General features: G+C 34.6%; 4 protein-coding genes across 4 annotated transcripts; 2 read left to right on the top strand and 2 right to left on the bottom strand.

The window, feature by feature from the left end:
• Positions 1–757: 757 nt before the first annotated feature.
• LOC146938790 (B3 domain-containing transcription factor VRN1-like) lies at positions 758–2,505 on the top strand. Its single transcript, XM_085752699.1, has 4 exons — positions 758–983; positions 1,320–1,716; positions 1,884–2,029; positions 2,140–2,505. The coding sequence occupies exons 1-4, from the start codon at positions 912–914 to the stop codon at positions 2,383–2,385; spliced, it is 861 nt and encodes a 286-aa protein (XP_085608825.1). The 5' UTR covers positions 758–911; the 3' UTR covers positions 2,386–2,505.
• A 4,326-nt stretch (positions 2,506–6,831) lies between these two features.
• On the top strand, positions 6,832–26,962 carry LOC146938791 (B3 domain-containing transcription factor VRN1-like). The gene is made up of 4 exons (XM_085752698.1): positions 6,832–6,987; positions 7,201–7,600; positions 26,329–26,474; positions 26,578–26,962. The coding sequence occupies exons 1-4, from the start codon at positions 6,916–6,918 to the stop codon at positions 26,821–26,823; spliced, it is 864 nt and encodes a 287-aa protein (XP_085608824.1). The 5' UTR covers positions 6,832–6,915; the 3' UTR covers positions 26,824–26,962.
• On the bottom strand, positions 8,404–11,599 carry LOC146938792 (uncharacterized). The gene is made up of 6 exons (XM_085752700.1): positions 11,509–11,599; positions 10,704–10,983; positions 10,200–10,449; positions 9,652–9,759; positions 8,844–9,402; positions 8,404–8,607 (listed from the first exon to the last, which is right to left on the bottom strand). Exons 2-3 carry the CDS (start codon positions 10,976–10,978, stop codon positions 10,230–10,232), a joined length of 495 nt encoding a protein of 164 aa, XP_085608826.1. The 5' UTR covers positions 10,979–10,983; positions 11,509–11,599; the 3' UTR covers positions 8,404–8,607; positions 8,844–9,402; positions 9,652–9,759; positions 10,200–10,229.
• Positions 11,477–12,543, bottom strand: LOC146938793 (small ribosomal subunit protein uS3x-like). The gene is made up of 4 exons (XM_085752701.1): positions 12,431–12,543; positions 12,195–12,342; positions 11,757–12,115; positions 11,477–11,664 (listed from the first exon to the last, which is right to left on the bottom strand). The coding sequence occupies exons 1-4, from the start codon at positions 12,458–12,460 to the stop codon at positions 11,482–11,484; spliced, it is 720 nt and encodes a 239-aa protein (XP_085608827.1). The 5' UTR covers positions 12,461–12,543; the 3' UTR covers positions 11,477–11,481.
• Positions 26,963–27,795: the final 833 nt, after the last annotated feature.

The raw sequence follows: 27,795 nt of genomic DNA on the forward strand, positions 1-27,795 counted from the left end.
TAGAACAGGGAGAGTAGTCCCCGTGAATTTAGCTCAATTGATAAAGACAATGCATAATATATGCAAGGTCCGAGGTTCGAATCCCGGCCACCTCAAAAAAAAAAAAGAACAGGGAATATGCAAGGTCCAAGGTTCGAATCCTGGCCACCAAAAAAAAAAAAACAGGGAAAGTAGTAATATTTACTACCCCCTCTTTCCCTATATATAAGCGTACATTTTGCCTTTTTCAATCTTTTAAGAAATTTTTTTAAGAAAAATTGGTTGTGTAGTTAATGTATAAATTTTATATATGAATGTATTTAAAATACCTTTCGTATATATTTTGTTTTTTTATATCCCAACACACTTTCCTCTTGTTCTTTTTATAAGAGACAAATTGGTCGACCAAAATTGATGTACTTCCTCCGATCCTTATTAATTATAAGAAACAATTGACTTTTTAGATCCTTATTATAAGAAACAATTTAGTTAATATTGTAGACTAAATACACAAGTTTTTGTTGATCCATTTCTGTCTTATAAAAAAGACTAGACTTGAGGAAGTCTTAATTAGGAGTTTATTTGAAAAAGAAACAAAAAAATGTGTCTAGTAATTTAAAAATGTGCTTGTATATATGATATTTTTTTTAGTGAAATAAATGCTTATATTTAACAACTAAGCTTTTCTAAAAAAAATAAAATAAGCTAGTAATAAAAGTGTGAAGATCAACTAAGAATAAGAAGACGCAGCCCATTACTTTGTTCTGGGTTGTAATAATGACATATTTGAGACAGGTAGCTCAATTACCACCTTAATAAATGAATAGCTTTGCTTGCTCACACCAATATATAGTGATTGTCATCGGTTATAGAAGAGTGACACACATCAACATATCCATCATCTCTACTCTCCACTTCAAACTACATCATCCATGGCTAGGAGAAATGCTACCCTCCCCATCCGTTTCTTCAAGATTATTCTTCAAACTAATCTTCAAAGGATTGTAAGCATTCCTATTTAGATTTCCAACATGCTATTTTTATTTTACATGTTATTAGTAAGTTGCAAATACATGCACTTACACACATGACATGCAAGCACTAGAAATTTGATTAGGGATCTGTTAGAATTAGTGGAATAATGTTTAAGACAATTACACGTTAGTTATGATTATTTGAAAATTCGTTATGGTTAGTTGTTATCTTAGTAATGATCACTAAGCTTAGTTACATCAAACATGAATGTTTAGATGAGTGTTGTATTTTTAGAAGGAATAATTGACATATTTTGCTTACTGATTACGAAGAAGTTTTTATTTGTTTTTTTTTTTTTTTTACAGAAAATACCAAATAAGTTTACTAGGAGACATGGAGTTGGTCTATCAAATCCAGTGTTGATAAAGACTCCTGATGGCACTAAATGGAAAGTTTATTGGAAGAAAATCAATGGTGAGATTTGGTTTGAAAGGGGTTGGAAATTTTTTACTGAAAATTACTCTCTAGGACATGGGTGTTTGGTAATGTTCAAATATAAAGGAACTTCAAAGTTTGATGTACTCATACTTGACCAGAATGCACTAGAAATAGATTATTCTTCATGTGACCCTTATGATGATAAAGGAAATGTTTGTCATAGTAATGATGAATCACTTGAGATTTTGGATGAATGGCCAAATCAAAAGAGTACTAGAAAAAGGTCACCATTATTTTATCCTCGACCACATAAGAAAGTTAAAGGTATGTAAAGATTTCATGTTCTGTTTCTCCAAGTTTAAACTGATCTCTTTCTTTATACCCAAAAAAATAACCTGAAAACATTAAGCATCATGAATAATCAAAATTTCAACATGCTACTTGAATAATTTCTTCTGTGTTGGACATTAATTCTACACAAATATATGCAGGTGACATTAAAAAGACTAGTGGAAGAACTACATCATGGAATTGGCCAAAGGGAGCTAGAGCTCAGGAAGTAGCTTTAAAATTCATCTCAAGCAATCCTTTTTTCACAATTCTCATAAACCCTACTCATCTAGTAGAAAATCGGGTGGTAAGATTAAACACAAAACATTTACATTAATGCATGCAATGCTATATGTATAACATATACTGTATAATATGTTGTGATTATTATAATGATGATAACATTTTACTATGCAGTATGTACCAGCTTTAAATGGGGTTATTGAGAACAAAGAAAAGTATGTCATGTTGCAAATTGGGAAAAGATCATGGAATCTGAAATTGCTCCCTTGTTGCGAGGCTAAAAATGGTCGCCGCCTTTCGGCCGGGTGGCCCTTGTTTGCAAGTGAAAGTGGACTGCAACCAGGGGATGTTTGTGTCTTTGAACTTATAAACAAGAAAGATTTGGTTTTTAATGTCCATATCTACAAAAGTGACAGTTAATGTATCTGTTTGGATGATGTTGTTTTGAGTAGTAGCAGTAATATGTATCAAATGGGTGAAGTTATAACCTCAAACTTTGGTTTTAGTATTACTTAATTATGATATATTTGAACTATGGTCCATCATGAGGCATGAATTTCTTATATTTCTTTCAAATTTATCAAATCTTAGAAAGATTGAATGAATGTTAATGTATGTCATTTGTTAGAATGAAAAATGAATAGGAGATGACCATTTTGTTTGGAAGATGGTGGTCCACATTAGCTGTGAATTGTGACCTTTATACAACGACGAATTTTGAATAGTGGGGCACCTTATATATAATTTTGTAGTTAGGGTCATTGTGACATGAATTTTTAGTCATTAAACTACTTGACCAGAAAGAGAAATATAAATCATAATTGTCCTTAATAATTGTTGATATTCTAAAAAACATTGAATAATTCATGATAATTTTATTTTGTTATAATAAGTTATTGTTTTTGGTCATACTAAATAGTGCTCCGGACACGAGTTAAAAAAACAAAACAGGTCAATTTTACATTGAATACTGCATTTTATATACTTTTTAATACTTGATTACACAAATTCTAAGAAATTTTTACGATACATGTTTCTTTAACTAGTGTTCTGGGGGCACTAGGCAACATTTTTCTATTGTTTTTTTTTATATTTAGAAACATGAATTTGGTTGTGTTGTTACTTGTTGTGTCACGTGTGATTGTAGGTGTGCGCCAAGAGAAAAAGAATTTGTGAAATGTGTGTTATATTTTTTGAAATGTACAAGTCAAATGGATCATAAAAAGTGGAAACAGAATATGGAGAATAATACTAAATTAAGGGAGAATAAAAATGAAAATTAAGGGAATATTGCTAACATGAAAATTGTTATAAAGATGCATGAATGATGTGAATGGCAATAATTTTTTTTATAGAACTTAGTAATTCTTTCCCTTTGAATTTCTTCCCCTTCTGAATATTCTGTTCTTGCTGGTACTCTTCATTTCTTTCTAATGTAAAAGTCATTTTACAATAAAAAAGGACAAAAAATGAAATCACACTGAATATAATTTCAAAAATAGCTCTCCATTCCTTTTTAATTGTCACTTTTTGACATTTTACACAAACCAAGACAATCAATAATTGTTTCTACTTTTGATGCAATAAGTTATATACTTTTACTATAATGACCTTATTAATTTAACATCTCATTTCATATATTTCTCTCTCCGCAATAAATAATAAAAGATAATATTGGTAAAACAACATTTAATGATGCATTAAAATTTGAAAGTGACAGTTAAATAGGAACAAAAATTTTCTCCAAAAGAGACAGTTAAAAAGGAACGGACGGAGTAATTCAGTATGTGTTTTGGCGATCCAAACATTATTTTCAGCTAGTTAGTTGGGGTAGTTACCGGTTCTTAGTGATCGATCAGTTGTGTAATTCATCTGCATGTGTCATTCATTTATTCCTTCATTTAATTTTTAACTAGTTTTCTTGTGCTCAAATATGCATTTTTCATTATTCTTTCCTATACTTTGAGAGGACCCTTCTTAAATAGATGAAGATTTGAGTTGTCACATGATGGGAGCTTGAAAATCTAGTCACCAAGAAGCATTTGGCTATTGAGAACTTGTCTTTATTGATTGATTTACTTGTTAAGCATCCTTCAATACATCAGCATGTGAAGAAATGTAGGGGCGCAAATGTAGCCAAGATCGAGTCCCAATTTGTAGGAATGCACGATCTTATGTGCCAGAACACCTCGATTGTGCTTCGACTTTACTCTGGTTCAATTTTGTTCTGTTTCCTCTATTTTTTGCCATTTTTCTTCGGTTTCCTTTGTTTTTATCTATTTTGTTGCTTGGTTCCTATGTTTTTCCTCTGTTATCTCTGTTTTTATGCTTGGTTCCTCTCTTTTTCCTCTATTTTCTCTATCCATTTCTCTCAACTCTCAACAACTTACCGATCCTACTTACGAACCGTGTTACGTTTCTCGTGTTTACGTTCTTTCACCGGCTGACCAATCCTACGTAGGATCTCGATCCTGACTACATTGGGCGCAAGTGCATAAGTGTTTTTTTTTTTGATAATTTTTTTTTATCTTCCATCATTTACATGATAATGATAATGCAGCCCGTTGCCGTTTCTTTCTTTTTATAAATACAGTTTTATTTTTTGATTGGACAGAACAATATTGTTCTAATCATTTAAAGAGTATTGTTTATACATCCATAAAAAAATATATTATACATACTAGAATATAAAAACGAAATACAAAAAATAACTATCATTTATTTTAAGTGTTAGTGATTAAGATAGGTCAAATCATTTAAAGAGTGTTATTTATACATTTGTTGAGCCATTGTAGTTTGTAAGGATGAGGATGACTTTGTGTAGATAGGTACAACTTCTCTACCCGTAGTTTCGTACCACATTTTCACAACTACCACCGTCCATAATAACATCACAAACTTTTTATTCAACGGTGCAACGAGTATGGAAAATGTTTTTTTTCTAAACTAATGCTCTTTTTGTGCTGACATCATGTGTAGCCTTCCTATGATCATCAGACACTCCGCATAGTTTTCTTTAGGGTCTTGGGGTACTGGTTAAGCATACCATAAAAGGGAATTATTACCATAAAATGAAACTGTTTTTGACTTTATTATAAATTAATTACACAATTTCAATGCATTAACTACTGTATAATTTCCTTTTTCATATCCTTAACCAGTGCCCCGGGGGCACCAGTTAGCATTTCCCTTTTCTTTATAAGTTGTTCAAGTTAATCCAAGTCTCATATTTAGTGTCAATTTGAATTAATAAATACTCCCTCCGTCCCTTAATGTAACCCCCTTTGCATTTTTCACATTTCTTAAGAAAAGTTGTCAGTGTAATTAATGTGTCTGTTTTGTGTGATAATATATATTACCAAATTGTCCTTTGTTTGTATGTGTATTAAATTTGATTTTTCAAATTTCAAGACAAGTTAGTAGTATTAATTAGGGGTATGTTTAGGAAAAAAATAATAAATGCATCTAGTAATTTGAAAAGGGGTTTACATTTAGGGACAAAAATAAAGTCAAATGAGTGTTTAGATATAGGGACGGAGGGAGTATAATGAAGTATCTGACTTATAATCTATATGTAATGCTATACATGTCAATTGAGTATTAGATTGATAAGCTCACATTTCAGATAATAAGATATCCATATTAATATGAGACTCTATTGACTTCTGATCTAATTTGACTGGGTAGATAAATTTATTCGAATATTAAAAGCGACTTTTGGTTTGATTTGTTTGGATATTTAGGTCAACTTGAGTATTAGATCAACTAACGATATTTTACTTGATTATATATGTATATTGATAAACCTAAAGTCATATTGTTCCAATCATTCTGAATAAGGTATTCATGTTAGTTTGAGACTCATGAATCTAATTTGATAGTATGTAAACGTAAAAAAAATTATGAACACATATATCTACTTTCTTTCTATCCACCAAACATCTCATTTATATAATTTTTTTATTAATTAACAATTTTATTTTAATGTAATCTGTTGTAATTTAATTTAATTTTTAATTTTCTAATAATTAAATTTTAATTTGAAAAAGATAATTCATGTTTTAGTCCAAATTTAAAATGTCCCTGTGAGCTTAGCTTAATTGGTAAGGACAATGCATAAAATATGTAAGGTCCGAGGTTCAAACCCCGGACACCACCAAAAGAAAGTCCTAATTTAAAATTAAAATGGAATACATCAAATTTTATGCAGTTTCAATATTTCAATAGTCATTTATTGTCTAATGAATCTAAGAAACAAATTTTATTGAAAGGCGAATGAAGATTTGTGAACTTGGAATCGATAATTGTAAAAAAATTTACACTCTTTATACTTTATGAATACTTCTTTTTATTGTAAGTTTTATTTTATGTTTTTAAAAAAGAAAATTTAAGCGAGGAATTATATTTTAGGGTTCAAAGACCACAAAAATATGATTACTTTGAGAAACTATAGGTTATGAGTTTGATTAGTCCAACTTTTTTTCCCATTTTTTTTTTCTTCTTCTTCTTCATTTTCTCATAAAATGTTATTTATGTCTGCAACAAAATGAATCTGTCCAAAAGACACAGCATACGTACGTAACAGTACTGTAACTAAAAACCAACAAAGTGGGAGTTAATTCAATCACTGTTACAGAGATGCAGTGAGAGATTTAGTGCAGAAGAGCAGTGTGCTTTGAGAAAACTATCTGATTTGAAAGAGAAGAAAAATGTGCTTTGGGATCAATTAATGCAAAAGGAGTTGAACTACTTTAATTTAATGACAATAGCAAATAGGTTACACATGAACCATACAATTTCTAACAGCTCAATTGGGAAGGTACTAGTTTATTTAATTACAACAGTTACTAATAAATGAAAGAGTTTTGCTTGCTAGCTTCGTTGTCATTAACTTCATTACAAGTTACAACAATCAAACATCTCTTATCTCCACTTCAAACTCCATCATCCATGGCTAGGAGAAATGCTACCTTTCCCATCCATTTTTTCAAGATCATCGTCCAATCTAATCTTCAAAGACTTGTAAGCATGATGCATTCAAATTTCTACTATTTAGAGTTATATTTACATTTCACACATTTTGTGTTTGGAGTATTATTTGTATTAGAAGTTTTTCAAAAAAATAAAAATATTTAAAGTTCTATTTCCATTCACACATAAGTCTTATTTCTAGAAGGAATACTAATTTGACACCGTTGGCTTACTGACCAACTTGGGTACTTAATTTTTTTACAGAAAATACCAAATGAGTTTACAAGGAAACATGGAGATAGTTTATTAAATCCAGTGTTGATTAAGAGTCCTGATGATACTAAATGGAAAGTTTATTGGAAAAAAATCAATGGTGAGATTTGGTTTGAAAAGGGTTGGAAATATTTTACTGAAAATTACTCTCTTGGACATGGCTGTTTGGTGGTGTTTGAATATAAAGGAACTTCCAAGTTTGATGTAGTAATACTTGGCCAGAATGCAGTAGAAATAGACTATGATACTTCATGTGACACTGATGATGAAAATGACAATGTTGGTCATAGTGATGATGAATCTGTTGAGATTTTAGATGAATGGCCAAATCAGAAGAGTACTAGAAAAAAGCCGCCATTATTTTCTCCTCGACCACATAAGAAAGTAAGAGGTATGTATGGATGAGTTAGGCTTGGTTGGACACAATCACAAATCTTTTTCACTTAAAGTCTTTGTGATTGCAAAAAAAATGGTAAAAAGAGAATTTTTTTTATTTTTTTTATTAATGAAATAAATGATGTGATTGCAAATGTGTGTCTAATTACAAAATATTTATGTCTATGACCAAAGTCTTTGGATTTCATTTTCGGTTTCTTCTTATATATACACATGTATATATTGACTCCAATAGAGTGTGACATACTATAATTGATTAGTTAGCCTTGTGGGAGTTGGTTCTAACCAAAGATGACCTTAGCCTGATTAGTCACATATGGTCATGCAATCAGTTTGTTGATAAGGAAAAAAAAACCAACACGTTCCTTGCTTTCCAAATAATGTCAAGAGCTATACCAAAAATTAAATGCTATAACATATCCTTACACTACTACAGAAATGATTTTTTACATCAGTTGGAAATGATTTTTCACATCAGTTTGCAACCGATGTAAAGTGACGTGATGTGGTAAGTCCACATCCTTTCACATCAGGTTTCGACTGATGTAAAATCTTGATTTCTACATCAGTTCCTCTTCCACTGTTGGAATAGACAGACTTTGAAATTTAACAATTGAGTTTTCACATCAGTTATAAGATAGACACTGAAGTTAAATATCTATATTTCACATTAGTCATAAAACCCACTGATGTGAAATATATATTTTTTTTAAAAAAAATATTATGCTTCTAACCGTGTTCTTTTCTTTAATATTAAAAATATGAAAAGAAATATGGATATTAATGCCAACCATGAAGTTATATTAGTCATTCTAATTTGATATTTTTACATCATCAATACTCAAAACTAGCCACATCAAAATTCTATATATAAAAAAGTACATGCATATATGAATACATAAGCCATGGAACATTTTTATCAAACAATGGGAAGTACACACTACATTCATTTGTGGTTCTGTATGACAGAGATCAGCTCACTAATCCTTCTTCCCATCACACCTATACATCACAAAAACCCAAAATACAACACAAAATAATTATAATATATAATATGATCAAACTCAAAATAAATAAAAAAATTGGTATATCACAAATCAAAATCGTATATCCATATAAAAAAAATTCATATATCATAAAAGAAAAAACCCAAAATGAAACAAAAAAAATAAAATCATAATCACAAATTAGATTCCACCAACGATAGTTAAAATTCAAAGATTGATGAAATCACTTACCAAGAGCAACTTGGGTGCGAGTAGCCTTGATCATGATTTCAGTGTGCATTCGGGCAACCATAAACTCAACACCAGAATAACCATCCTCGGCAAGCTCTCTTGTAAAAACCAACTCCAGATTCAATTCAGTGAAGAAAACTCTCTCAACGAGCAAATGTAAGATATAAGCATCACTATACTAAAAAGTAAAGGGAAGATGTTATGCTAGAGAAGGTGTGAATTAACATGTTCAATTGTCCTTCTCTTGGCTTTATGAGATAGTCAACCAAGTTTCCAAAATGACCAAATGGATTATAGATATTTAGACGTGCACAAACGCAAATACTACATAAATAAGTTCATGAAAATCATTTCAAAGTCCAACATAAGTAAATCATAATACCCAATATAGGAAAGAAAAACATGAATACACCCAAACCACTAGGCATTAAGTAGCAAACTACAAGTTCATTCAAAATTCTAATATCTCAACAAACGTCAAATTCTCAAATTGGCTTTGAAACATACCATATAAATCATATAACACTTCTTCTGTTAATGATGTTGGATCATTGAATACCTACAATGAGTACAATAGGTTAATATAATTAATTAATAACAACAAGGATATGACTATCTTTGAAAATACATATAGTATAAACAAGTCAAAGTAAAAGAAGAAAACTAAGTCAAACCTATAACAACTCATTTTCTTTATCCATTTCCTTAATAAGTCAAAAAATAAATTCACTACATCACTAAATCACAGTAAATAAATCGAACCATTCACATTTAGTAAAAACAAACAAGGTAAAATTAAGGCTAATACCTGAGTGAGTTAGTGAGATTTTGAGAGTAGTGAGATTGAGAGAGAGTTCGGAAGATCAAGTGACCGATTGAGGGAGATCGATGCAGCTATTGAGTCCGGGAGATCAACCTTCAATCAATTAATAAAAATATTACACAAAATAACCACGGACTTGTATATTTCAACATAATAACCAACACAGATAGATATCTATTCAATGGATACTGTGTACCACTAACACGGTAACCGGAAAAAGTCAATGACTAACAAAATTGAAAAATAACTACGGCACCAACACCAGAACTACTACCATCACTTTTAGTAAAGATTCTTACATACTTATTCTTAGCCACAACAATATTCTTCGCCATGCTTGCAAAAGTATTGCATCAACTAACTAAGTAGGTGTGATACATACATTTAGCTAGCATCGAACAAAGCAATTAATTGAGAAGAAAAAGAAATCAACATAACCAAAAATACCAAATAAAATACATTAGTGAACAGTTCCAAATAAAAGTTACAAAAATCAATAATCAAATTTCACATAAATAAGTTCTGATTCATACCAGCAACAATGTAGAGTTGAAATTGTTGGATTAAAATACATTAGTGACCAATGTGTCATTCTTGTTTAAGGTTGTGTCGTGAATACTTTTTCTTTTTTTCTCCTTCTTTTCCATATCTTTCACATTTTGGTGGTTAAAGTATTTTTGGGCATGGCTAGCAACTTGAGTTGGAGTTTTTGTCACCACAAATTCTTTTGAAATATTTTTCCAGCGTCCCTTTCCATGTTTTTTCATCCCCTTCAAAAACAACCTATATATAGAGAATGAATGTGAAATATTCAAATTCAACTAAATAATATGAGAAGAAAATATACTAATGCATCCATATTCATAACTAAACAAATGTATAAAAGATAAAATGAAAACAATTGTCAAAAAACAGAATAATTTTATAGACGTTAAAATCTGTAATTTAATAAGAACTAAACACATATTTAACTCAATAAAATAAAATAAAAATAACTCTCAAACATAGGTTAACATTAACATAGACTGCATACTTACTTGTGTTCATCCTCTGTCCAATGCCCTTTCCTTGGGGCATGACTTTCTTCTGGTACTGACTCAGCTTGAATTAAGTTATTTTTGTCAGAGTTTAGAGTTGTGACGTTATTATCATTAGAGTTTAGAATTGCAACGGCACCACCCGACTCAATGATATCTGTGCCAGTTTTCTCCTGTTGTTGTTCCATGCTATGCTTAGAGGGATCTTGGACTGAAGCCGACTCATTTAAATCAATTTGAAGGAGGGATGATTGTATACTTTTTCTTCCTTCCATGCTTTCTATACCAAAAATACAACTATAAGAATTCAAAACCAATTTCATCCAATTTGAATTATATCCACATGCATAATATTTTTTGAATGGTAAAAATATGCTAAATTTTCTTAATTCTTAGTCCCTATCCTCACCCGGTTTACTCAAAAAATGATGCCTTAATTAAATCAATTATGCCTTAATCAGATGAACTAGACAATCATGAAAGTTAAGAAAATTACTTGGCCAATTACTCAAACCAATTACAGAACCATAACAAGAAGATATCATAATGACAATAAAAAACACTCATCGTAAAACATCATGTTGCAACTAAAATCCACTTCAATGGTATCAAAGTAAGAACATTGAAGATTAGCGATATTAATCATATAAAAGACAAGATCAGGAAAACAATACCCAAAAAAGCACCACAGGGACTTAAACATTGAACCGAAAACTACAAAGTCAGACAAAGAACACTAAATGTAACAAAAATGTCAAATCATACACTCAAAACATTCTCAAACAACAGGGACTAGGACAGGGACCTCGATATCATTTGCAACAACAGCAGCAGGCCTGATGTACTCTTCCTCCTCCTTTGGAGTGTGAATGGTAACAATATCAGGTAGGGAAGTTTTAGGACCTTGCTTTCCTTTAGGATCCCAGTCAAGCATAATCTTTACCTTAATACCAAGAACACCCTACAACATAAATGACATAATCATTAGCAACATAAATCCATAACAAACCATATGAACGAACGACCAATAAGGTTGTTGGATCATAAACTAACCTGTCTAAGAAGAACATGTCTAACAGCAGAGTCAATGTAATCCTTAACAGGTTGTCCGGACGAGATCATATACCCGTCCTTAAATTTCATTGATTTAGCTCTCTGAGCCCTCAATTTTACACTGACAATAACCTCACAGCCCTTAGCACCACTTTCCATAACAAACCTTAAGACACCGTAACAGGCTCTGCGAACTGCAAGACCACCGAGAAGCTTGTAACGAAGAGACTCAGCTTGTGCAATGGCACAAAGTCCCCTGTTGTTAACTTTCTCGGCATACAGTTCAACACTGTTCTCAGGAAACTTAAATCTTTTCTGGACTACTGAGGTCAGCTCTCTGATCCTCCTACTCTTTTCACCTAATCATAAATTCATAAATCAGATTCAACCATTTAAATCAGATTAAAAATAAATAAATAATTTGATTAAACCACTAACCGAGAACAGCTTGGGTACGAGTAGCTCTGATGATGATTTCAGTGCGCATGGGAGTAACCCTAACCTCAACACCGGAATATCCATCTTCAGCAAGCTCTCTGGTCAAAACCTCATTCAATTCAGCGAAGAAAACTCCGTCAGCGACGAACTGCAACACCACAAATCAAATTAAATATCAAATTAAGAATTAAGAAATCACTACTAATGGATTAAGATTAACGAATCTGAGAACAAACCTTTCGCTTTTTGCTCATTTGGGTAGCCATGTTTGCAGATTTAGCTAGGGGCGGCAACAACACACGCACGCACACAGATAGTGAATGAATACTGAAACTAAAACCTTAGTTTTGAAGAAATGGTTTTTCTAGGGGCAAGCAAAACTTAGATCGTAGAACACAAATAGAATCCATGTGTAGTTCAGATCTGAAGCAAATAGATGGTGTGTTGAGAATGGTTTTTCTAGGTTTTGATTTGAATCAAAACCTAACTAAAGAGAGAAAAATCAAAACCTAGAAAATCTGATAAATCTTACCGCAGTTTAACTTCCGTTGATGCCGAGAACGACGATGGCGAGAGTTCTGTGAAAGAAGGAAATCAACGACACTGTTAAAATGGTGAGGGGTGAAAAGACGGTGAGTCTGAGAGGTGAGAGGGAAAACGACGGCGAGTGTGAGAGGTGATAGGGAAAACGAGCTGTGAAACGGTGAGTGAGTGTTCGAGGGGAGAGGAAAAAAAACAGATCTGAGATTTGTGTGTTTTGTGAGAGAGGCAAAAGGAAAATAGTGGCAAATTGTTTTTCCCTCAGGTGCTTCTCTTCACTGATGTAAAATACAAATTTCATTAAAATTGCAAAAATGCCACCGCGTGTTTTTCCCCTCATTTCAATTATCCACTGATGTAAATGTTATATACTATCAAGAATTCCCATCAGATGCTTATGTCAGCTGATGTAAAAACTCATAGTGTGTATCTTTCCCTTCAGATTTGTTTTGTGCTGATGTTAAAACTTAAACACCATTGATGTAAAATCTATATTTTGTAGTAGTGTTATATTTACCACACTGGGTAGATGATAAGTTGAGCAGCTTCCAATTATGGAAACCTCTACTATAAAAAGTTCAGGACTGTTCTTGATCAATAAGATTACGTCAGAACTTCTTTATTTCCTCATTTGTGAGAAGCTTGGCTTGGATAACTTTCCACAAGTGATAGTTTAACATGTTATTGGCATCCTACTGGTGCATAGCTGCCATTTGCTCACCTAAAAAAGTAAAACAAGCATTCAATCTCATGGTATCACATACTCCCTCCGGTCACTATTATAAGCAAAAAGTCAATTTTTGCTTATAATAGTGACCGGAGGGAGTAATGTTTATTTGTTACTCCCTCTTGTATTTTACTATTATTTTGAAGGTGAGAAAAACACAAGAAGGGGGGGTTGAATTGTGTTTTAGAAAAATTCTTCGTTTCTCCTAAAAACTGAACACACTGATCAGAAGCTAAGCGAGACAACTTCTGAAGTGATAATCAGAATCTAAATGCAGCGGAATAAAACAGAGAGAGAGAGAGAAGAAGAACGACACAAAGCAATTATACTGGTTCCTTCCACAATCCGGAAGTAGTCCAGTCCCCCTTGCACTTCCAAGGAGATTTCACTATGAGTAATATCTGATTACAAATGCTCAAGCACACAAGCAAGAGACTTCCAATGCTCAAGCACACAAGCAAGAGACTTCCAATGCTCAAGCACACAAGCAAGAGACTTCCTTTGCTCAAGAACACAATCAAGAGACTTCCTGCTCAAGCACAACTGCAAGAGACTTCCTAACTAAACAAAATTACACAGAAAATTGTTTAAGGTTGAACACTTGATATACAATCAGAGGTGCTCACAATACAAATCAGATACAGACTCAATGGACTTAAGAATTTCTAAGATATGACTTTGAGACACAGAAATTCTAAGTGAATGCAGAACAATTTCAGCAGAGGTTTGGTACTTGTGAAAATCTTGTGAGTCTTTCGTTCAGAGTTCATGCATTACCAATTCTCTAGGTCTTCACTCCTTTATATAGAGGTGTGAGAGAGACGTTGTGAAATTGCCAGCACACCAAAGAGTCGTTGTTGAAGCTTGATCTTTCACCAATAATCTTTTGCCTGATTTGGCTGTTGTCCTATGAAGAACAAATTTGAAATCCATTCCTTATCCAAAGGAACATCTATGCAGGCGAAACCGTATTCTGGAGCTGTTTTCTTGTCCTGTAGCGCGGACACAAAACAGAGTAGTGGAGAACGTGGTTGTACAATTCGTACAAAGTACAATGTCAACGCTTTCGTCCAAATTGCAAACACACGCCTTCAAACACCTTTGAAATGACCGTTGCAAACTCCACTAATCCTTTGTTTGTGTTTTCGAATCCAATAGACAGCTTTTGCATTGATAATTCTTCAATTCTTGATTCTTTGCAAATCCAGTTGATATTCAGCTTCTGGTGAAATGGCTTCTGATGAGGCAGCTTCTGATGATGCAGCTTCTGATGATATGACTTCTGCAGCTTCTGATGACGCAGCTTCTGATGATGTGGCTTCTGGACCTCTTGTCTTCAGAAGCACTATTCTTCAGGAGCAGCTTACTTCAGGAGCGCTATTTCTTCAGGAGCAGCTTGACTTCAGGAGCGCTTTTTCTCTTCAGTAGCAAGTTGCCTTCGGGAGCGTCCAAGCTTCAAATTTTTGTTGTTTCCATAGCTCTTTATTTGCTCATTCAGAACCAATGATGATGTAACTTTATAATTATGGTCCTGTACACTTGAACAAATATTAGCTAGTCCAATTTACAATTTTTAATACCTTGTTATCATCAAAACCCTTTAAGGTTCATTGTTAAACACATTTTGTTCCAACAATCTCCCCCTTTTTGATGATGACAAACAAAAGTATTTAAAATTGATCAATTGTTGTTAATCTAATTAACAAGTTGACTTTGGGGTTCTGAGGTTTGTAAGCTCAGAATCTGAGGTTTGTAAGCTCAAACTCCCCCTGAGTCTGATAGTCTTTAAGGTGAGGTTTGTAAGCTCCCCCTAAGTTCTATCCAGGTTAATTAAATTCATTTTTCGCGCAATAATATTATCAGAGCTTAAAAACAAAATTGAATCATTGAAAGAATTAACTTATAGATAAGAAGAATGGTTCAATTAATTTTACTTGAATTTTGATACTCCTTCGTTCGTTCATAGCTTATACCAATAAGGTAAAAAAAATGATAGAAGGTTTTCAAAAATTTCAAATGCCATTAATGGGGCTCAGAGCCTTTAAATACTTGTCACATATACTCCCCCTTTTGTCATTATCAAAAAAAAAAATTAAAATAAATTTAAGCATAAAAGACAAAAAGATATGAGAAAAACTCAAACAGGAGAGAGTATAAAAGAAAGTGAACTAAATAAGTCAGAGCAAAATATATGAACATGTATATCAATTGTCAGAAGCAGCTAAACAGTCAGAATCAGTAAGCATTCAGAAGCAAGAGAAATAAGACAAGATGGTTTCAGAAGCAAGGACTAAGAAATTTTAAAACAGACAACAAACAAAGAAAAACACAAGGGTGTGCAACTAAGGGTTGGTTTGTTGTTGTTTCTTCATCTCTTCCATTTCTTCAATCTTCTTCTTCAACAGTTCTTCAAGTTGTTGTTGCCTCTGAAGAAGAGCTTGTTCCCTTTCTCTAGCTTCTTGCTGCTGCTGTGCCATCTGTTTCTTCAGAAGCTTACACAACCTTGCTTCTCTGGTCAAGTAATCCGTTTCAAAGAAGAAAGGCTGGTTTGCCAGGAGCGGTGTAGAACTTCTTACTCTGAGACTCTGATTCAGATGCTCCATTAACTTCCTGACAGTAGCTTCCTTGCTTCTGATGCACTTAGCCCTTATGCTTTCAATTAGCTCAGTTGCCCGGTTCTGAAGAGATGCCCAGGAGTCTTCATATGCACCTGTGAGATCAATTGTCCCTCTTTGATCCACCAGATTATGCAATTGACTCAGAATTGTCAGAAGCTCAGAATTAATATATCCAGATTCCAGGATGTCTGTGGGTGGTTGTTCAAGGATTTCAAGATCAGAATCATTGATTTCCAAATCTTGAACAGGGTTAGGAACTGGAATGGTAAAGTGTGTTTGTGTGTTTGAAGATGAAGGCTGGTCAGAATCAATGTGTGTGGTGGAGGTTGAGGCTTGAACATTGACTAGAGAGATGTCAACATCCATGAGAGTTGGTTTTGGAGAGTGTTCAGGTAAAGGTTGAAACTCAGTTTCAGTTGGTGGTTGTTGTGGTGAAGCTGATGTTTGAGTGTTGAGTTGGGGGTCAATGGTGGCTATTGGTGATTGAGGGGGTGTTGTGGGTTTATGTGGTTCAGGTGTTTGTTGATGGGGGTTTTCTGAAACAACGTTTTCAGAAGCAGCTGCTTCTGGAGTTGCTTCAGAGACCTTTTCTGAGGTAGACTCAACATTTTCTGGAGGAATCATGTTGAGAGGTTGAATGTTAAGAGGTTGAGGGTGAAGGCGAAAAATAGTATCAATGACTCTTTCTCTCTGCTCAGCCAGTTCAGCCAACTTCTCATTAATTATGTGACCAACTGGTTCATAAGTAGTTGACTGAGAGGGCTTATCGTTGGTTTTGGTTGATGTTGATTGGCTTTTTACTGGTTTTCGAAACAGTTGAGCTAAGGGTATATCATCATCAGAATCATCAGAGTCTGATAATGATTTGGATGCGGAATCTGATGATATATTAATTACCTTCTCTGGTTCAGGATCAGAATCCTCTTGAGCAAACTCACTGGTCATCTGCAACATTTTCTTGGCTTCTAAGACTACAGACTCTTGTAGCTCAGCAGCAATTTCCAAGACTTTTTCAGCTGCTGCCTTCTTCTCTTGTAACTTCTTTAACTCCAAATCAGAAGCATCTTGAGCTGTAGAGGTGATATGAGGAAAATCCTTGGTCCTCCTCAAGGCTGGCTTCCTCTTCCTCTTTGGTATAGCAGGTTGATCAAGAGAAATGCCAACATCCATGATCAACCTGGAATCCATGTCTTCAATGGCTTCTTCAATAGAAGGTACTGATGAACTACCAATTTTGAGCTTGTCAGTAGCAACTTTTGCCTTTTTAGCAGGTTGTTCAACCTCTAGATATTGCTCTGCAGTTATCTTCCTTTTTGACTTTCTGCCTCTGGCTCGTGGCAGAGCACCACCATACATTTCCTCTGGAATATCTTCCAATCTGATTCTCTCATTGGTTGCCTCAAAATGTTCCTTGATATAGTACATCTGCACTTCAATGGGATCCTTCTTGCAGATGGGTGGAAAGTCCTTCATAAGATCAGACTTAACAAATGATTCACTTAAATCAGTTTGAAGTTTGGTGACTTCACTGATTAGCTTCATATTCAAGAGAGTATGAGCATTAATGAATTTTCCAGTTTTTGTGTCAAGTAGCTGATCTGTGAAGCCTTGAGATTGACTGAGACTGTCCAAGATACCTCCTTGATAGAATATCTCTGAGAGAAGTCTTCCATAAGGAACCAAGGGTTTATCCAGTAGCTGACTCTGTTTCAAACACTCTACCAAGTACTTGAACATGTATTTGGGCACATTCACCTTTTCCTTCTTGATGAAGTGCTGGAGAAGGACCTTCTGAGCTAGATTTGGTTTCACACAGTCACCACTTGGAAACAGGTTCTCATTCTGAATCTTCAGAAGCATCTTAGTTTCCATGCTCAATTCAGCATATTTCTTCTCCTTCTCAGAATTGTATATCACCAAGTTGGCTTGCTTTTTCCAAATGCCTTTTTCAGCAGCATCTGAAAGATCAATTCCAGAGTAGTATCCAGAGGCTGCAGCCTTGAGAACATACTCTATGTGCCATTGTGCAAGTCTTACTGGAATACCACAGATGCTGGACCTGATTTCATCTTCAACAAATGGCGCAAGACCCATTTCTTCTCTTGTTTTCCCTTCTAATTCAGGATACATTAGCACCATCTGACTTTCCTCAGCTAAGGATGCCGCTTTGTTGTAGAATTTTGCTCTTACCCAGAAGTGTCTAACCAGAGCTTCATATGTTGGTCCATTCAACATTTTGAAATAATCCATGAGTCCTTGCTCTTCATAGTAGCTTCTGATTGAACACCTATGAAAATTCAGAGAATCAAAGTCCACTGGATTCTCTATCTGAACCTGCAAATCCCATTCTTCCAATTTCATGCTTCTTCCTCTGTAGTCATATTCAGGGACCATTCGTGAAGTAGATACTGAATCTTCTCGTTGCGAGCTTGATGATGCCATTTGATGATTGACGAAGACTTGAAGAAGATGAAGATTTTAGGGTTCTAAGGTTGAGAGAATGCGCTTACTTCGCAAGAGGTTTGAGAGCAAATGTGTTTGTTGTGAGTGAGTAGTGTGTGAATTGACAAAGTGTTAAAAGTAAAACGATTGCAATTCAAAAGAGACAAACAAACATAACATTAATGACAAAATTGGGGGCGCGTGAAAAGTACTTTCAAAGCTATTAAATCATCATTGCCCTTTTAGTTATACACCAACACATACAGGCCACGTAAGAAGTTCACAGAGTAACTACCAAGTTAGTGGGTCAGAAGTTACTTTTTAAAAGGTAACTTCCAACGTTTCCACTAATTCAACTATTCAGAAGCAACAAATCCAGCTTCTGGACTTCAGATGCTGACGTCATCATCAGAAGCGAGTTTTCCTCAGAACCTCAATAAAGAGCTTCTGATGGACTACTGCTTCTGAACTAACTTCAGAACCTAAAATCCTATTCAGGAGCAAGCAAGCATTTAATCAGATACAAAGTGCATGTTCAAATTTTTCTTTATAAAATCAAATCTTTCAACAGTTAAAGGCTTAGTAAATATATCAGCCCATTGATTTTCAGTATCAATGAATTGTATATCTAAAATTCCTTTTTGAACATAATCTCTGATAAAATGGTGTTTGATTTCAATGTGCTTAGCTCTTGAATGCAAAATTGGATTTTTAGACAAACAAATAGCAGCAGTATTATCACAATAAATGGGAATACTGTTAGCAGTTATCTGATAATCTTCCAACTGATGTTTCATCCAAAGTAGTTGTGTACAACAACTTGCAGCTGAAATGTATTCTGCTTCTGCTGTAGACATAGCAATAGTTGTTTGTCTTTTGCTAGCCCAGGATATAAGATTATCACCCAGAAATTGACAATTGCCACTGGTTGACTTTCTTTCAATCCTATCACCAGCATAATCAGCATCACAGAATCCAATTAGCTTATAATCTAAGGATTTCCTATAAAGGAGTCCAAGATTAGTTGTTCCTTTCAAATACCTGAAGATTCTCTTGACAGCAGTCATATGAGATTCTCTAGGATCTGATTGGAATCTTGCACACAAGCATACACTGAATAAAATATCTGGCCTAGATGCAGTGAGGTATAACAAAGAACCAATCATACCTCTATACAGCTTCTGATCTACTTTAGCTCCTTCATCTTCTTTGCTCAAGTTGCACGTAGGGTGCATTGGAGTGTTCATCACTTTACAATCTACAAGTTTGAACTTCTTCAGAAGCTCCTTTGTGTACTTTGATTGATGAACATAGACTCCATCTTTGCATTGATTGATTTGAATGCCCAGGAAGAACTTCAGCTCTCCCATCATGCTCATTTCAAATTCATCCTGCATTAACTCAGAAAATTCCTTGCAAAGAGATGCATTAGTAGAACCAAATATTATATCATCAACATATATTTGCACAACAAGAATATCTTTCTCAAGGGTCCTTCTGAAGAGTGTAGTATCGACCTGTCCTCTTTTAAAATCATTTTTGATTAAGAAATTACTTAGTCTATCATACCAAGCTCTGGGAGCTTGTTTCAAGCCATATAGTGATTTCTTCAGTTTAAAAACATGGTCAGGATATTTAATATCCTCAAATCCAGGAGGTTGCTTGACATACACTTCTTCTTCTATGACACCATTTAGAAATGCACTCTTGACATCCATTTGATATAATATTATGCCATGATTAACTGCATAGGAAAGAAGTAACCTGATTGCTTCCAATCTTGCAACTGGAGCAAACGTTTCAGTGTAATCAATGCCTTCTTGTTGACTATACCCTTGTGCAACAAGTCTGGCTTTGTTTCTTGTTACTTCACCTTGCTCATTCAGCTTGTTTCTGAATACCCATTTTGTTCCAATAATGTTCTTGTGCTGAGGTTTGGGTACCAGATCCCACACATCATTTCTTTGAAATTGATTCAACTCTTCTTGCATAGCTAGGATCCATCCATCATCTGAAAGTGCTTCATCAACTGTTGTAGGTTCAATCATTGAGATTAGTCCAATCATTGACTCTTCTTGTCTGAAATGTGATCTTGTTCTTCTTGGACTATCTTTGTTTCCAATGATTAGCTCCTCAGGATGTGAAGACTTGTGTTTGAATGTGTTTCTGGGAGGATCTTCTTGATGTGAGCCATCTTGTGCTTCATCAGAAGCAGTTTCATCTTGCGCTTTTGATGTGGGTTCAGCTTCTGGACTATCTTCAGACTCAGCTATCTGATCAGGTTCTGGAGTAGCCTCAGGAACCTGTATCTCTGCAAAACTTTCACCTTGCTTTGAAGTTTTATCTTCAAGCTCCTTGTCATCAAATTTAACGTGCATAGATTCTTCAACACAGAGTGTCTCTGAATTATACACTCTGTATGCCTTTGACCTTTCAGAGTAACCTAAAAAGATTCCTCTTTGGGCCTTTGCATCAAATTTCTTTAGGTAGAGCTTGTTGTTCAGAATGTAACATGTACATCCAAATTGATGAAAGAGATATTGGGTTTTCTTCCTTTAAAGAGTTCATATGCTGTTTTCTCCAAAATAGGTCTAATATAGATCCTGTTTTGAACATAGCATGCTGTATTCACTGCTTCTGCCCAAAAATGTTTTGGTAAATTGTTTTCATGAATCATGGTTCTGGCCATTTCTTGTAAAGTTCTATTCTTTCTCTCTACAACCCCATTTTGTTGTGGTGTTCTAGGAGAAGAGAATTCATGGAAAATTCCATGTTTTTCACAAAAAGCTTCAAATGGCTCATTTTCAAATTCTCCACCATGATCACTTCTGACTTTCAAAATTTTTGATTCTTTTTCAGATTGAATTTGAGTGCAGAAGCTACTGAATACATCACACGCAACATCTTTACTCTTTATGAATTTCACCCAAGTCCATCTGCTGTAATCATCAACAATGACTAATCCATATCTACTTCCATATAAGGATGCAGTACTTACTGGTCCAAATAAATCAATATGGAGTAATTCTAACGGTCTTGAGGTTGAAACAATGTCTTTGGATTTAAAAGATGATTTCACAATTTTCCCTCTCTGACATGCACCACAGAGTGCATCTGAATGATAGTCAATGTCTGGTAGCCCTTTCACAAGTTGTAACTTACTAAGCTTAGAGATTAACCTCCAGTTAGCATGTCCCAACCTTCTGTGCCACATCCATTTCTTATCATTCACTGATAGTAGGCAAACCACCTTCTGATCAGCCAGTTCAGAAAAATTGATTTTATAGACATTGTCAACTCTCTTTCCTTTGAACACAATGGATTTGTCTTCCTTGTTGATTACTGTACAGTTGGGTCTTTCAAAAAGCACATCATAACCATTATCACAAAATTGACTAATGCTCAAAAGGTTATGTTCAAGACCATCTACCAACCATACATTATTAATTGAGGTAGAGGAATTACCAATAGTTCCTGTACCTATGATCCTGCCTGACTGGTTGCCTCCAAATTTCACATTTCCTCCCTCTTTCATTGTTAGACTGAGGAACATGGACTTGTCTCCTGTCATGTGTCTTGAGCAACCGCTGTCTAGGTACCATGATCTTTGCTTTGGCACTGCTCTTAGACATACCTGCATCATTGACATTTTTAGTTTTAGGTACCCATTGTTCTATGGGTCCTGGAAGGTTAGTACTTAAGGCTTTACTCTTCACTTCTTGTACCTTGTGCTGTGAGTTGGGTTGCTTCTGATTAACCATCACCTTAGGTTTTGGTACTTCAGAAGCAGTAACTGTCTTCTTCTGAAACTTAGACTTCAGAACCCCAGATTTTGGTTTCACCAGACTCTGAGGAATAGGTTCTGATCTTTTCAGGATCCTAACCTTTGAAGTCTTGGAATCAGATTTGATCATAGCCTTTGACTTAGAGTTCTTTGGCTTTGAAATAATCTTAGCCTTAGAACTAGAAGCTTCAGGTTCTGATTGAACAACAGTTTCCAACTCAGCCCCTTCTGGTACAAAGAATGTTTTCAGACCTTCCTTGATGCATTCACAACAAGACTTTAGATTGGTTTTCTCCAGTTTCACTTCTGGAAAACCAATTCCTCTGCCATTGTTCTTGTAAATGCTATAAATCATAGAAGCCACTCTGCTTCTGTCAATGCCAGATATAATAAAATCTTCAAGAGCAATTTCATGGTTACTTAAAGGTTTTTCATTACACTTTTCTTGTAGCTTCTGACATAAGAACCTGAGCTGATCTTCATATGTTTTACACATGAAGTCAAAGCCCCTAAGTCCTTGTTCAGAAGCTTTCAGATCCAATAAAGTTGATTTTTGCTGTTGTACCAAATCAGCATATTTTTCTTTTAAATCCTTCAACTCATTGGTTCTTACTTCAAAATGTGTAAGAAGTTCTTTAAGTGACTCAACAAGTTCATCTCTGGGAATTTTGGAATATACCTCGTTTTCATCTTCTGAGTCTGAATCTGACCCAGCTTCTGAAGTTGCTGTTGCTACCAACCCAACAGCTACCTTTGCATCTTCATCAGCTTCCTCTTTATCAGATCCAGATTCACTACCCAAATCATCCCAGGTTGCCATTAAACTCTGCTTAATCTGCTTCTTGAATTTGCTTGGTTTGAATGTAGACCTCTTTGACTTGTCCTTTGACTTTTCTCTTTGAAGATCAGGGCATTCAGCAATGAAGTGACCTGGCTTCTTACAGTTGAAGCATCCCTTCTGATCTTCTTTCCTTGAGCTTCTGGAGTTACCCCTTCTGGAGAGAAACTTTCTGTTCTTCTTGGCCAGATATTGAAGTCTGTTTGAGAGCATGGCCATTTCTGCAGCATCTGGTTCAGAGTCTGAACTTGACTGTTCTTCCTCTTCAGATTCAACCACTTTGAGAGCTTTTGATGACTTGCCTTTGGATGGAAGAGCTATTGATTTACTCTTCTTAGTAGACTCATGTTCATTAAGACTTAACTCATGAACTTTGAGAGAACTAACAAGATCTTCGACACTTAAAGTGTTTAAATCTTTAGCTTCCTCAATGGCAGTCACTTTTGGTCTCCATCTGGCAGGTAAGCTTCTGAGTATCTTGCTTACATGATCAGAAGCAACATAGCTCTTCTTTAGAATCTGTAGACCAGAAACTAAGGTTTGAAACCTTGAGTACATCTCCTCAATAGTTTCATCCTCCTTCATTTTGAATAACTCATACTGATGTACAAGCAGGAGAGCCTTTGCTTCTTTGACCTTCTTGCTCCCTTCATAATTTGAACAGAGAGAAGCAAACATAGCTTTAGCAGTGGATTTGTCACTCATCTTCATGTATTCTGCTTTGGGTATGGCAGTGACAAGAGCTCCTCTGATAATATGATGCTTCTTGTAAAGTTTCCTCAGTTCTGGAGTATGTTTCTTTCTATCCACAGCAGCTCCTTCTTCATCAAGGACTAAATCACCAACACCATCTTCCAGAATATCCCATAATTCTTCATCTAGGCTCATGATGTAACTGTAAAAGTTGGTCTTCCACCAAGAGAACTCTTCAGCATCTCCATTGAACTTTGGAACTTTTCCAATACTGGTTTTCTTACTATCACTATAATCATGTGAGACATGTTTATAGCTAGTATCACCAGGACCAGTAGGAGTAGGAGTAGACATGTTTTTCTCAGATCTTTGACTGTTGCACGGTTAAGTGATACACAACAGACCAAGGCTCTAGATACCAATTGAAGGTGAGAAAAACACAAGAAGGGGGGGTTGAATTGTGTTTTAGAAAAATTCTTCGTTTCTCCTAAAAACTGAACACACTGATCAGAAGCTAAGCGAGACAGCTTCTGAAGTGATAATCAGAATCTAAATGCAGCGGAATAAAACAGAGAGAGAGAGAAGAAGAACGACACAAAGCAATTATACTGGTTCCTTCCACAATCCGGAAGTAGTCCAGTCCCCCTTGCACTTCCAAGGAGATTTCACTATGAGTAATATCTGATTACAAATGCTCAAGCACACAAGCAAGAGACTTCCAATGCTCAAGCACACAAGCAAGAGACTTCCAATGCTCAAGCACACAAGCAAGAGACTTCCTTTGCTCAAGAACACAATCAAGAGACTTCCTGCTCAAGCACAACTGCAAGAGACTTCCTAACTAAACAAAATTACACAGAAAATTGTTTAAGGTTGAACACTTGATATACAATCAGAGGTGCTCACAATACAAATCAGATACAGACTCAATGGACTTAAGAATTTCTAAGATATGACTTTGAGACACAGAAATTCTAAGTGAATGCAGAACAATTTCAGCAGAGGTTTGGTACTTGTGAAAATCTTGTGAGTCTTTCGTTCAGAGTTCATGCATTACCAATTCTCTAGGTCTTCACTCCTTTATATAGAGGTGTGAGAGAGACGTTGTGAAATTGCCAGCACACCAAAGAGTCGTTGTTGAAGCTTGATCTTTCACCAATAATCTTTTGCCTGATTTGGCTGTTGTCCTATGAAGAACAAATTTGAAATCCATTCCTTATCCAAAGGAACATCTATGCAGGCGAAACCGTATTCTGGAGCTGTTTTCTTGTCCTGTAGCGCGGACACAAAACAGAGTAGTGGAGAACGTGGTTGTACAATTCGTACAAAGTACAATGTCAACGCTTTCGTCCAAATTGCAAACACACGCCTTCAAACACCTTTGAAATGACCGTTGCAAACTCCACTAATCCTTTGTTTGTGTTTTCGAATCCAATAGACAGCTTTTGCATTGATAATTCTTCAATTCTTGATTCTTTGCAAATCCAGTTGATATTCAGCTTCTGGTGAAATGGCTTCTGATGAGGCAGCTTCTGATGATGCAGCTTCTGATGATATGACTTCTGCAGCTTCTGATGATGTGGCTTCTGGACCTCTTGTCTTCAGAAGCACTATTCTTCAGGAGCAGCTTACTTCAGGAGCGCTATTTCTTCAGGAGCAGCTTGACTTCAGGAGCGCTTTTTCTCTTCAGTAGCAAGTTGCCTTCGGGAGCGTCCAAGCTTCAAATTTTTGTTGTTTCCATAGCTCTTTATTTGCTCATTCAGAACCAATGATGATGTAACTTTATAATTATGGTCCTGTACACTTGAACAAATATTAGCTAGTCCAATTTACAATTTTTAATACCTTGTTATCATCAAAACCCTTTAAGGTTCATTGTTAAACACATTTTGTTCCAACATATTTTACTTTGGGAAAAAATATTTCTGATAAATTATAAATCACTTTACCACACATATGAAGCTTTGTTTCTTTTCCTATCATACCCTTTATTAGGTATTATTCTCTCTTTCAATTCTTTTAATTTCTCTTTTCAATATCATTATTGAAGGATAATTTTGTAAAATCATTCATAATTTCTCTTTTCCACTTAAATTAAAGGGTTAAATAAGTAAATAGTCCCCCTAAATATACCAACATTTGATTTTAGTCCCCTTAAAATATTCTTTAGGCGTTTACTCCTTCTAAATTTTTTTCATTTATGAAATCATTGCTCTAGTGTAATACTCAATGTAGAGCAAGTACTAATTTTATAAATGAAATTTTTTAGAGGGACTAAAATCAAATGTATATTTAGGGGGACCATTTCCTTATTTAACCCTAAATTAAATGGATTCTACGTTTCTTAATTTGAGTGAAATCGTCAAAACCACTTACAATAAAATACGGATATAGTACAAAAGATGGTATTTGATAAAATAACCTGAAAACGTCAAGCATCATGAATATTCAAAATTTCTTCTTTGTTTTATATTCTACACAAATATATGCAGCTGAGGTAATGAAGACTAATCAAAGAACTACATCATGGAATTGGCCAAAGGGAGCTAGAGCTCAGGAAGTAGCTTTAAAATTCATCTCAAGCAATCCTTTTTTCACAATTCTCATAAACCCTACTCACCTAGCAGAAAATCGGGTGGTAAGATTATACACAACATTTACATTAATTCAAGCAATGCTATATGTATGACATATATAATATGTTGTGATTATTACAATGATGATAACATTGTGCTATGCAGTGTGTACCAACTTTAAATGGGGTTATTGAGAACAAAGAAAAGTATGTGATGCTGCAGATTGGGAAAAGATCATGGAATCTGAAACTGCTTCCTTATTGTGAGGCTAGAAATGTTCGCCGCCTCTCGGCCGGTTGGTCCTTGTTTGCAAGAGAAAGTGGTCTGCAAGTAGGAGATGTTTGTGTCTTTGAACTGATAAACAAGAAAGATTTGGTTTTTAATGTTCATATTACCAAAAGTGACAGTTAATGTATCTGTTTGGATGTTGTTGTTTTGAGAAGTAGTAGTGTTGTATAACTTGAACTAATTAACACTTTCCTTTCCATCAAATGGGTGAAGTAAAGTAACCCTCAGCTTTGGTTTTAGTTGTACTTAATTTTGAAATATTTGAACTGTAGTCCATCATGAGGCATGTATTTCTTATATTTCTATCAAATTTATCAAATCTTAGAAAAATTGAATGAATGTTAATATATGTCATTTGTTAAAAAGATAAATGAATAGGGGATGACCAGTTTTATTGGATGATACATATGGTTATTTTTGAAATGTAAAAGTCAAATGAACCATAAAAAGGGAAATAGAACTATATTAAGAGAAAATGATACATTTCTTTCTAATATAAAAGTCATATAAGCTAACTACGTACCACACTTCACTAATACTCATTCCAACTTGTTAGTGAATATATGACCGGAGCCCATATAAAAGATGTAATCAGTTGTACAATTCATTTGCATGTGAAGGAATATAGCTTTGAATGTCATCACACTCGCTCCGGTGTTTCTTTTCTTCATGTCTCATGCTTGAGTTTGCGGCATCGGCACAAAAATATTGGCCTACCCCAATATTTTTATTTTATTTTCTATTGGTCTACCCCAATGTTTTTTTCATTTTTTATTTAAGTTTTATAGGGGGTGTCTCCATTTGGAATGAGCTGCCATGCCCTTTTTTTTCTTTGTTTTTTAACTTTTTATTTATTAGAAGGTAAATAAAAATAAAAAATTGAAATATATTATTTACACTTTTATAAATAGATGCACCCCTTTCATCACAAACCATAGTTTTTTATACCCATTTTGACATTTATCTCATATTACTTTCTCTCATCTCATTTTCATGATCATGTCTTTTCTACTATGCACCATGGTTCAATATGAGCATATAAACAAACCATTTGAAATGTATATATCTTCAAGAAGTACATTATTACGGATGAAG

This window comes from Medicago sativa, chromosome 3 (genome assembly GCF_051527215.1).
Source record: "Medicago sativa cultivar Bolivia chromosome 3, Bolivia_mono, whole genome shotgun sequence".
In the NCBI taxonomy this organism is placed as follows: Eukaryota; Viridiplantae; Streptophyta; class Magnoliopsida; order Fabales; family Fabaceae; genus Medicago; species Medicago sativa.

Excerpts from the sequence above, each read along its gene's own strand:
- LOC146938790 (XM_085752699.1), top strand. The coding sequence starts at position 912 with ATGGCTAGGAGAAATGCTACCCTCCCCATCCGTTTCTTCAAGATTATT. Across the intron at positions 1,717-1,883 it reads ACCACATAAGAAAGTTAAAG|GTGACATTAAAAAGACTAGT; the intron begins GTATGTAAAGAT and ends AAATATATGCAG. Across the intron at positions 2,030-2,139 it reads ATCTAGTAGAAAATCGGGTG|TATGTACCAGCTTTAAATGG; the intron begins GTAAGATTAAAC and ends TTTACTATGCAG.
- LOC146938793 (XM_085752701.1), bottom strand. The coding sequence starts at position 12,460 with ATGGCTACCCAAATGAGCAAAAAGCGAAAG. Across the intron at positions 12,343-12,430 it reads AAATGAGCAAAAAGCGAAAG|TTCGTCGCTGACGGAGTTTT; the intron begins GTTTGTTCTCAG and ends GTGGTGTTGCAG. Across the intron at positions 11,665-11,756 it reads GACATGTTCTTCTTAGACAG|GGTGTTCTTGGTATTAAGGT; the intron begins GTTAGTTTATGA and ends TTTATGTTGTAG.
- LOC146938792 (XM_085752700.1), bottom strand. The coding sequence starts at position 10,978 with ATGGAAGGAAGAAAAAGTATACAATCATCCCTCCTTCAAATTGATTTA. Across the intron at positions 10,450-10,703 it reads TGGACAGAGGATGAACACAA|GTTGTTTTTGAAGGGGATGA; the intron begins GTAAGTATGCAG and ends CTCTATATATAG.
- LOC146938791 (XM_085752698.1), top strand. The coding sequence starts at position 6,916 with ATGGCTAGGAGAAATGCTACCTTTCCCATCCATTTTTTCAAGATCATC. Across the intron at positions 6,988-7,200 it reads AATCTAATCTTCAAAGACTT|AAAATACCAAATGAGTTTAC; the intron begins GTAAGCATGATG and ends ATTTTTTTACAG. Across the intron at positions 7,601-26,328 it reads ACCACATAAGAAAGTAAGAG|CTGAGGTAATGAAGACTAAT; the intron begins GTATGTATGGAT and ends AAATATATGCAG.